Source organism: Anabas testudineus, chromosome 5 (assembly GCF_900324465.2).
Source record: "Anabas testudineus chromosome 5, fAnaTes1.2, whole genome shotgun sequence".
Lineage (NCBI taxonomy): Eukaryota > Metazoa > Chordata > Actinopteri > Anabantiformes > Anabantidae > Anabas > Anabas testudineus.
The window spans coordinates 915855-927867 of NC_046614.1; the positions used below are offsets into that span (position 1 = coordinate 915855).

At 41.7% G+C, this 12013-nt stretch overlaps 1 protein-coding gene across 2 annotated transcripts in view; it reads left to right on the top strand.

Moving 5' to 3' along the window:
• epha8 (eph receptor A8) overlaps positions 1–12013 on the top strand; it is a 94924-nt gene that overhangs the window by 12017 nt on the left and 70894 nt on the right. For both annotated transcript variants that reach the window (XM_026344592.1, XM_026344591.1), the window contains exon 2: positions 11384–11448. In XM_026344592.1, the coding sequence (XP_026200377.1) occupies positions 11384–11448 (65 nt within the window). The remainder of the gene's footprint in view (positions 1–11383; positions 11449–12013) is intronic.

Sequence of the window (12013 nt, forward strand, 5' to 3'; positions counted from 1 at the left end):
ATGCCTTGCAGGGATGTACAAAGCAGGGTCCCATGTTCCAGCCTGGGAACACCTGCTAAAATAAGATATGAGGGATGTGCAACGGGTGCAGTGTAAACCAAATGATCTCGTCATCACTCCAGCAGAGGAGCACACACTACGCTGATCACTCTCTCTGACCGAACCCTGTGATTTTAGAGAGGGACGTGTATATTCTGCACTTTTTTGTTTGTTTGTTTTGTAGGAAAGCGCTGCCTCTGGTGCATTTTGTGCTGATACTATGGAAAAAGTTGCACGCTTCAAAAGTGCACACTTCAATGCTTCATTTCCATAACAATTTGTAGTGCTCTGGTGGTGCGATGATGATTGTGGTGTCGTGTCTCTGGCATAAAAATACATGTAGGTTCCAGAAACAGCAGGTTCATGTGTATGCTCATATATTATGTTGCAATGCAAGGCTCATTTGTGATTTGTGTGTGCAGTCTGTTGAGCTATTTCCAGCTGCAGGGATGCGGTGACAGTCAGCTGCAGTCTAAATACTGCAAAAGATTTCATCAATCAATGGGCTGCATGAATATTCGCTATTACTCTGCAGGTGCAACTAATGTGTGCACCTAAACCAGAAATAAAATGTGCATGTCACATTTTCTAATTAGAGCACTAGTTAATTATGTACAAATGATCATAAAATCCTTCCCGTATTAGGTTGACATTGATGGATCAGTTAGATATTAGAATTCTGTGCTGTGCCTGTTGTCTCCTGTAGCATTGATCTGGCAAAACCAACAAATCAAAAATGCATGAGCCAGGTAATGATTTCATCAAAAAAGTATCAAGCATGTGACAGAGTCCTATTACTCTGGGATAATGCTAGAAACTGTTTTAGAACACCTAACAAATCAAGTCTACAATCCCCTGCTCCCTGTGTGCTGGTGTCCTGAGGGCCCTGCAGCCTGTTTGTTGTCCTGTTTTTAATTTATTTATTTATTTAGCTTTTAATTTCTCTGGTATTAAACTGTTTACTGGGGGTATTGAACTTTTTCTTTCAGGAGTTATCCTGGGACATTGTATCACTTCATGACAAGAACAGCGACTGACTCAGTTTTATGTTTCTTCATTTTCAGTCATCAGTCACTGCAAAGTGTTTCATTACTGAATGTGTTTGTATGAGAACACGTGTTTGTATCGTCACCTTTTGTCTGATAATGAACATCCGTGGATCAAACGTGTCCAGTCATGTCATCAGTATCACAGCGGCCTTTTAAAATAAGATGTTTTTCTCACAAGTCACAAGATCCTCTCGTACATAAAACTACCAATACAGCAAACGTATGGTGTATAGTATGCAGTAGCACATTATCAGTATAATGTATGTAGTTACATGCCACCTGTGACTTGTGTTAAGTGCTTCACGTACCAGCCTGTTGTCCCCCAGTTAAAAATGCTTTATCAATCATTTGTCATACCAAAGGTAACCCTTTATATAAACACTTTAAACCTAGAGTAGTGACATCGTGTGTTGAGCTAAAAGTCCACAATAAAGAAGGTTGAAATGTTTGGATGGGTCAAGAAGACACAGGATTTTCCCACAAGACACAGACGTTTGTATCTTTTCACAGAGTCTTTATGCTTAACTTTAACACAGGTGTCTCAAGTTAACCATGATGGGAAACGTTGATGCTGTGGATGACATCATGCACGACGATGGAATATATTAGGCTTAAAGTCTATGTACTGTAGGGAGGAGGACAAAGTGGTGTGGTGTCAGTGGGAACAAGAAATGTTGGAAAGTATAATGTTCTGCACAAATCTGAATTCATACTTTAGACTATTTCATTTAAGCAGTGAATTGAATTGGAAATCAGATACAGTACTGTACTTGGTTTACATATTACATAGATACATCTTTCTGCTAACTTTTAAATGTATTATTTCTACTTTAAGTGAAAAAGGGAAATCACCTACCAACTTCAGTGATACACGTTTTAGCATATTTAGATTTTTAATAGGAGAAAACAGCGAGTGTCTAAGTGTGCGCATGTGCGTCCGGCTGGTTACTGTTGTTTGCTGTTGTTGGCTCTGTTTGCCACTTTAAAAATCGCTGTTCCCTGCACTCACCACACAAACAGAGAAGAGTTTGGACGATGAAAAGATGAAAGGTTTTTAGGAAGGAACGTCTGCATCAGGGTGTCACAAGTCTCTCAGCAGTCTTCTCCCTCCATCTGTCTGTGCTGCTTTCTCTGCACCAAGGACAAAATGCTTACCCCACAACAGAGACGTAGGGACATGAGATGGGCCTCTGGGGAGAGAAACTTCAGGGAGAGTTTGGAGAAAGATGAGACGAGGAAGAGGAGGAGTAGGGAAGAAGGTGAGTGTAGGTGTAGAGGTAACAATGAAGTTTTAATGATCCCTGTGGGGAAAATAGGCCACTGCTGCAACAAATGCAGAGAAGATACAGCAAGAAAGAATGGATGTTACCATAACACCACTGACCTAACCCCAGTGTGACGTACAGTACTCTGTACATGTAAAGCATATTGATTCATTGGGACTTGTAGATGTAATTCAGAAAATCAGAGACAAAAATGACAGGTCCCGGGCTAAATGTCGCAGTTAAATAGCATGTGCAAAAAGCTCAGCCGGTAGCTAAATGGCCAATAAACCAGGGCTGTCTGCTTTACTCACCTGTTTTTCTGTTTCTACACATGAAATAATGAGAATGAATGGGTGTGAATAATTTGGACCTGACAGAGCTGAATAAAGTAAGAAAAAAAGTAAGTATCAAGTAATATAACTCATTACGTTTGGTGATGAGTACTTTTCCTCAGTGAGTAATATATAATAAAAGTAATTTGTCATAGTTTAAAAAGTTACTTGCCCAACGTTGGTGTGAAAGTATTTTCTAATCTTACTAAAAAGAACAAAAGCAACAGTGAATTGATCGAGGTACTGTAAAAAGTAGGGCATGCACAACTTTTCTTTTCTTTTTTCCCCCTGACCCAAAGATTAATATATCTTGTTCCTCTGTGCCATAGAGCTCCAAAACTATTAAAAACACATCGAGACACATATTGCACTGGGAGACATGATCCTTAATAGTAATACTCAGCCCCACATAACATCTAATTAAACCTCCAAATATGTATTAATCCTCAGATGAAAGCAGTTTGCTATTTACAAAAAGACACTAACACTGTTTACTCGGGTTTTATTTATTATTATAGAGAATTCTTAAAATCACACTGTTTTTGTTTTGTCACTAAAGGTTTACACTGGATTAATGATTGACATGGGCTCATGTTCTGCTGCCAGCAGACTATTAACACAAGACAAGCTGCACATCTGTAACCTGCACCCCGGCTTTGATTGATTGTCTCCTCCTGCACGAAACAAAGGACAGTTAGTCCTGTGCAGCAAATTTGACTTGATGGGGTTTTGTCAAACTGACATTAGTGATGAGTAGAGGTGGGTCGTTTGTGAATAAATGCTTCAGAGCAACTCATGCATACGCACACGCACACGCACACACACACACACACTGTGTGTTGCTCTGGATGAGAAGGTAGTGATCTGTGACAGAGGGAACTGAACCAACGGGACAGTTAACTTTACACTTAAGGGAGAAACAAGTGCTGATACACTTGTTACTTTTCTGAAAAGTTTCTTTCAGGATTGTGCACTGGTTTGTATGAAGTGGCTTCATCTTTTTTTAGTTGTGGTTCTTTTAATGTAATGAAGTCATATTTAATTTTTGCCTTTTCAAAAGACAAATTATTATTATGAATTAGATTTTTTGATGATTGACCCCCCCAGTTTATGAATGTAAAGAAGGAGGGCAGTATAACCACTGTAGAGTTATTACAGCATAAAAATGAAAAAAAAAAAAAAGAATTACTTACTTATTTAATAAGTTGAGTGAACTTTAAAAAGTATGAAACCTGTTTATACTTCAAAAAAAAGAAAATCATTTCATTATTTTATTTAAATTAGCTTGAAAATATAAAACCTAGATAATTATGTTTTTTTAAAAATATGACTGTATTCTACAAAAATCCTGAATGAGAATTTACAATACAGTAAAAAAAACCTGGCATGATAAACAGTGACATATGTCAGGTTGTGTTTAAGCAGCAAACACAAATATGTGTTGTGTGCAATCCCAGTTTGGAGTTTTGGTCCCATGTGTTGTGGTTTATTTACAGCCCATTTATCATCCAGAAAGCCACAAAATCTTTGTCTTTTTTTTGCTCAGTCAAATAAAAGGAGACTGTTTTTCTCTGATGCTCTGTTAGCATCTTGCAAACCAGACTCTGTAGCCAAACTTGGTGAGGTGACGGCGACGACTCTATATGAACAAAAAAAATAAAAAAAATAACAGTAATAACAATTGAAGACACTTTTTTATTCTCACTTATTAGAAGTGTGGAGTGGTGAACAGCTCATAAAAAATAAATAAGTATGGTTATGAATATTTCTAATATGGTGAGGGTCTAAGCTACCACTAATGGGCAGTAAGGTCATATCCCCTTAATGTGTAAATGTAGGGGTTTAGATAAGGATTAGACACATGGACATGTGCAGTTTTTAAGGCTGATTCTGACATTTTTCTCTCCCCATAAATCATTTGCACCATCAACAACCTGTCACAATCTGTGTGAATCACAGAAGTTACATGCTAAACTACAATTCAACTGTTTTTAGGTCTTATTGATGATTCGCATGGTGCAACCCTCTCTATTTATCCGGGGTTGGGACCGGCACAGAAGTCACTGGCTTGCAACCCCTGTGGCTAGATTTGTTTTTAGGTAACGATCTAAATAAAATAATTGAAAATAAAAGGAGTTAAATACTTATGGTGGCACAGTAGCAGAGTGGTTGAACGTACAGGAGCTGCCGTGTTTTTCCTGTGTGAGTGTTGCTGTATGTTCTCTCCATCTAGAGAGCATGCGACGTTACACAAGCGTCTCTTTAAATGTGCAATAAATCGGACACTTTCATTTCTCCGTGCATCCTCTTTCCTGTTGTTGCTGCCTCTGTTGTTCTGTTTAATAGACTGCAAGAGGATGATGGCAGAGAATTGAGACGGTAAACACACAAACAAACAAACAAACAAATAACTGCCTGCTCTGACTGGATATGAATCAGATATACAGTCACACTTTATTTAAAAAAATAAAATAAAATTCCACTTTCGTGACAAAATCAGATCTAAGTCACCTGGGAGGCCACCACTGAAGTACGTGATGTGAACGTAGCCATAATTGCCAAAAGATGTGATTCCGAGTTTGACTATTTGCTGTTTTCACATAAGAACTCTGGACAATGTCTGAAGAATCAGTTCTTTCACAAATTCAGCACACAACACGTGTCAGACATGCTGTTACTTGGGGAAATCTAGTCTTTTGGTTCCAGCACGGCGTGGTTCCTGTGCAGAGCGTGAAGGAGGTACAACGTGACACAAAAAGCACACCATGAAAATCACAGTGTGTTCATTACAGCCCCTTAAAGTAGAGCCAGTTGCATGATTAGAAACAAGGAGTTATGTTTATAACCGTAGTTTCCTGAAAGCGAGTGCAATACAATACGATTAGAAAGTATGGTCTTCTACTTTGTGGTGTTGTGGTGAACAGAGCATCTGAAAGGGGACACCCACTCTCCCACTATGAATTCTCCACCTGCTGTATTCACACATGAGCTCGATGGAACATTACTCTGAATAACATCCGTTTACAGTCCGGACCGAGTTACGCCAGGCGACGTCTAGAGAAGTTCAGGGTTTCAGTGTATGTCTGAAAATGCCCTGTGAGGAGCTGGCTTCCTTGTCCAGGGTGCACCCCGCCTCTCACCCAATAACAGCTGAGATTGGCTCTAGTGATATTAATAATAATGGATGGATGGAGTTTAGTGCTCTCCAGCACAATCACTACCTAGCACCATGAAGAAGAGGATTTAGACCATCGTTTCAGGAGCTGGTTGAATCGAAGGTGAATATTGTACAGAGTTTATTTATGGTTTATTTATTTAAAAATGAATGGGGATACATATATTTTCTTACAAACAGATGCATATCCTTTAAGTAAAAACCAATCTTTTTCAACGATTGTCATGCAGCTCAGCCATGCCTGAGCAATCATAATCGTGCCCTTCTTCCTTCCTTAAAGGCTTGTGAAAGCCCACCATGCTTGTGTACTTGAGTGTCCTTGTGTGCTGCAATAACACGATCCAGCACTTATTTAGCTCCTTTCTTCTCTGTGTTCTCACAGGCTCCAAATGAACAATTTGTGAATCAAAGGACTTGAACACCCTTAATTCTACCCCACCTTTCATTTCACGTGTCTAATTTAGTTCAGATCACCTCCCTAAACATTTCTCAAGTCACCAAAAATAAACAATGAAACAAAGGAAGGAGGAGGGTGGTGGCACTGCTGATGAAAACAATTATTTCAAGTCATTTTGTATTGGTTTGTTGAGAGTAGAGTGCTTCTTCTTTTTTTTTTTTTTGGAGAGGTAATAATTTATGTGGACTTGCTCTCCTAATTGGAGAATGGGGAATTGGCATTGGGACTGTGGAGCAAATGCAAAACAAAACTAGAAAGGATAGAAGATGTCTGTGTGTGAGTATGTGTGCGTGTGTGTAAATATAAGAGCAAAGGGGATAGGGTTTGGTGTTTCGGTGGAGGCGCTCCTCTCATCTCTGCGACGGAGGCTTTTATCGTCTCCTCTGGTCGCGGCGCTGATGAGGAGCTTTACAGGCGGCGAGAAGAGAGAGACGAGAAGGGGAAGCTTGTTAGAGAAGGGAGGTGTTGATGAGATAATTACACAGCTGTCGTGGTCCCTGTCTCGTCCAAGAGCTGCGCCGTCGATGTGTGTGTGTGTGCATATGTATGCTATGTGTGTATTTTTACATTAGAAATGGTCAAAGGTGTTTCCAACATATGTTGGCTGCTGTCTGTGTGTGATAGTGTGTGTTTAGACACATTTTTTACAACTTCATACTTTGAAATGTATGACCGTGTCATTTTGGCTGGAAATGAGGTTTTGAGCATCTGCTCTGTTCTGTGTTCTGCCATTTCCTCCTTGTACACTTCCTCCCCTTCTGCGCGTGTGTGTTTTATTTTTTAAAGGCGACATTGTTGTTATCATCAGTATGGAGACACCGCAGGCACTGCAGGCAAACGGCACTTCCTCCAAGACAGCCCATAATTCTTCCATGTTGACTTCAGACACATTCACTCCCTTTGTCAGCCTGCCGTGACCTCTGATTTTAGTGTGTGTGTGTCAATGTGTGCCTCACATTTTAAAGAGCATTGGCAGGCCTGCCTGATTTGATGCATGTCCGAAGCATGGATGCCAGGCCGCAGGCGTCACGCACACACCCGCTAACCTGTTGGCTAGATTGAGTCGTGTGGCAAAGGGGGAGGAAAAACTAATGGTGAAGAGTTGACCAACGCCCTGGGAAATATGTGGCATGTCTCTGAGTGCGCGCAAAAACAAGCTCTCAAGTCGGCGGAATGCTTTTTCATCTGGCGCTCTCTGAGATGTGGAGGGAAGCAGTGTGGAGAGGACGAGAGAGAAATGGGTAGAGGTGGTGGTGTGGGGATGCCTGGCATTGGTGGCTTGTGTTTCTGTTATGAACAGAACGCTGTGAAACAGGAACAAACTCAATTTCAAGCCCGGAGTCCTCGAGGAGAAGCACTCGGCCTCTCCGCCCGCCTCCGCATCCAAACAAAGGCTTTAACCTCTTCACTGCTGCACTGGTTTGTGTACAAGTAATATTTTCGGTCCCTCTCAATTTAGAGCTACTCCTCATCAAGGTGCCCTGAAGGTCAGGTAGCAACCAATCCAACAAGCCTCAAGCTGCTCGCAGGAAAAAGACCACAAATTAAGTCACAAACCATACCGATGGACAGGGAGAAGATGAGAAGATGTGTGAAGGGCTGGAGGGTATGGGGAGGGCAAAGTGCTAATTACTGCCCGTCTTCTGCTTTATCCACACAGTTCCTGTCAGACTAAAGCAAAACACCAGACATGCCACTAAACCCTTTCGCTTGTATACAAGTCATAATTCAGACAGCCACAGCAAATTAGATAAACGACTCCCACCACCTTCAAAGACAGAGTTATTTCTCATTTGAGAGGAAATTAAATTAATACCACTGGGAATGGTTTGTGAATCTTCATACGGTCTGCCGTGGTGATAACACACCTCCTCACATGTTTTCGGAGTCACTTTTCTTTTTTTTTTCATTTAATAACTGTATCGCTGAGAAAGAAATTCCCTCAGTGTGTTGAAGAATTATTAAATCCACTTGCACAGTATGCTGCTTTCATTATGTCACTTTGGCGGCCTGATGAAGAGCACTCAGAGGAGCGTAATTGGCGGCATCCATTTGTGACCTTGGCTGTAGAGCGAAGGGCCAGCACGTCATCCATACGAGACGGTGGGGCGTCGGCGCCCTGAGGGAGGGAGAGGCAGAGATAAGGCCGACGGATGCGGGAGGGGGATGGATGCAGGGAAGAGAGGATGGTGGCACTGCCATCTGTCTATGTGTTCTGACCCACTGCCCTCCTCAGCGGCCCGATGCCCTAAATTAGGAGAAGTGACACACCAGATAATTGTGACACGTGAGCGTTTGTGTGGCATGCAACAGTCTTTGCACAGAGAAATTAGAAGATCATGAGGCTCACACATTTTTATGGAAAACACTTTCACAATACTACCGTCTTATTAGGCTAAATCATGAAGTGGAGCCACAGCAGATAAGAGTGCTCTATTCCCATTATGACGGCGTACACTCGTCCTATTTGCCTCTGTGAACTGTGGGTGTAGAGACTCTTCCTGACCCACAGAACACAAAACGCTCTGCAAACCAGCAGCAGCAACCAAGTTCTGTTTAGTGTGGGACTAACCCAGATTAGACCTCATGTCTTTGGTGTGCTGCTGTAGAGGATGGTAAACACAAGCATCCTGTTTTTCATATTGGAGTTCATTATTTTCAGAATGGCTGACTGCTGTTATTGGGAGCCACCAAACAGACAGACTGCCTGGAATAGTTGAACAAAGTCATCTGCAAAATCAGTGTGTTTTTTCAGGACATCATTTGTGTTTAAGCCGTGTCAGCCCACGCAGGTGTTTCAATTACTCGGACTAATTAGATCTATTTTAAGGATCAAATTGGGCAGAGATATGCTAGGAGTCTGTTAAAGTCACCCAACGTTAAGCACATGAGGTTCCTAATTAGGATGTTTATACACAGTTTTAATGCAGGTCGCCCACAAACATGGATTAGTGGCATCGCCAGTAGACTTTAGAATTAGGATGAAACTGACTCTCTGATTTTTATCACCATCATTCGCTCAAGATTTCTTTTGGCAGGTATTTGGATTTTGGCCTAAACTAATGCTATTCAATGCTATTTTGCTAAATAGCAAAACCTAGCATACAATGGCAAAACTTAACAGAGGTGTAGTGTTAAACATCAACAACAGTATGTGAGCTTTGTAATTGTTGGCATGTTTACATTAGTTTGGTCACATACAAGACGGCGTCGATGGAGGTCTGAGACACATTTGTTTTATCAAGTTGGCTGTGTACCACCACTGTTTCAAGTAGACCTTAGAGTCAAAATTAGACGTCAACTGACATCTACATATGGTCATATGGGGGATCAGTCATCTTTAATGGATGGGTTCAAATAGTGTAAAGTGTGGTATTCACTTATTCACATAATCCTAATTTTGGTGACTCAAATATATTTGGACAAGCTAATATATTCTGAAATAAAATTGTCAGTTTTAATACTTGGTACTTGGCAAATGTTTTGCAGTCAATGACTACGTGAAGTCTGGAACCAGTGCATCCAGATGCTAGATTTCTTCACTGATGATGCTTTGCCAGGTTTTCTTCAAAAGTGCTGTTTCTTGACACTTTCAACAAATGTTAGGCACGAGGTTTGTTTTGGAGTGTAGCACCTGACGTTCTCTTCATTTGTCCAGTGTGTCTTGTCTGCTTTATGAGAAGTGTGATTGTCTAAACAGGCAACTACCTGCTAGCACATTAACCTATTAACTATTGTCAATAATATGAAGGCTGTCTGGCTTTTAGCCTGCTTTGTTGTTCTGTTCCTTGCCAGCTACAAAGGTCATAAAGATGTTTGCATCTGGCCCACTGTGACAGATGCAGTAACGAGATTCAAGATAGAAAAACTATTAAAAAATATTATTGTTATTATTATTAGTCAGTCAGATGTCAGCGGGGCCCTGTGAGAGGATGTCTAATCAGGCAGAAGTGAAAACATCTGGGGAATTGAGCTGTTCACACAGTTTTCAGAGAGCAGACGCTTCAAGTCAACTCTAAGTGTTTTTCAACTCCACCAATCTCTTGCAAAATGAAACACAGCACTGGCAACCATGTTTCCTCAATGTTTAATGAGTGTGTGCACATTCAGATTTCTTGAACTTAAAGTTTGCAACATTTCTTAAGTGCAGTAACTACTTTCCCACATTCAAAAGTAACCACAGAGTGACGGTGTTTATCTGCAAACACGTAACTATGAGTTGAAAGCACCTGCACATGAACTTGGTTGGCTGAGGGGGAGGAGGGTAGGCCTTCCAGTTTGCTTCCTGCTTAAAGCCATAAACACTGCATGTTGTAGCTTTAATGCACAGGAGAGACAGGAAGAAAAAGCAGGTGTCAGGCAGCAAGATGAAGGATGAGAGATGGAAAGCGTAGAAGTGTGAAGTGTTTTGTTAAACTCATTCTAATGTGAGGAACATCACTTGGCTGCTTGACAAGCAGCCCTGGGGCAGAGATCACATTAGCTGGAAGTGTTGAAGGGGAGAGATGTATACTGTACACACACACAGAGGAAGACATGGACTGTGCCAGTGGGTACAATTAGCTGTTCTTAAAGTTGTTCCTCCACTTTGTTCCTCATCGGTAAATCACTCTTCTTGTAATATCCTGTCAGTCAGAGCTAAAGGTGTGTTCAGATATATTGTGAAAAGAAAGTCTTCCGACCGAAATGACCATATATGTTGTTTGTCTAAATGTGAGTACGATACATAGGAGTTCACTGGGCAGTCGATGGTAGCGAGGTGCTCTATTTCACTCTGCACGTTTAACAATAATGTTGTTTCCTCTTCTATTCTGAGCTGAGGTCCCTGTTCGAGGTTGAAACAGGTCAAGGTGACATCACACGCTGTGACACCCGGCTCAGAGTTGCCGTGACGACCATCCCCGTTCATCAGTCACACCTGTCAGACAGGTGTATGTGTGTGACTCTGTCGAGCTGCCAGCGCACACAGAGGATGGTGTTGAAGGATAGCATGGGTGTGTGCGGATGGGAAAAACAATCATTTAAAGTTCATCACTCACCTCTGTCGTGTTGTTCTTTCTCTGCAGTGAATCTGCTGGACACAACGACGATCACAGGAGACTGGGGCTGGCTAACATATCCGTCACATGGGGTAAGGCTTCAGAAAGCAACACAAACAAAAATGTAACCAACTGCACACATTTCCACCACGTGTTGCAAAGTTATTTCTATTTTATCCCATTTGAAGGCATGGGAGGCAGTGACGGGGAAGCCTGTGCTTAATAAATTGGATTCCATTGTAATGCTGGCACTCAGGCTAATTACATGTTCGTCAGTTGAAGCCAGACAGAGACATGCAACACTCACCTAATTCCAACATCAGCCTTGACATCACTTTCAGCCCCCACCACATATTGGCAGCAAGGTGCATATCACAGAACGGGAGAACCTCCAGCCTTCCCTGGGGAGGAAGAAGAGCGAGGAAAGACGGAGAGAGATGAAAGAGCGAGAACGAGGTGACAGCGAGGGCACAGCGTTGCTACATTAGCATATTGTAATGCCACATGATGATGCCTGGGGTGATGAATTAGGACTCCAGCCGTGATCTTTATAGCAGCGAGGTGCCACCGTGTCCCAGACTCCCCTGGCTGTCAGTGGAGTGGTAGAAACATTTAACTCACCTCCAGCCCACACAACAGAAGGCGGTGTGATTGAAC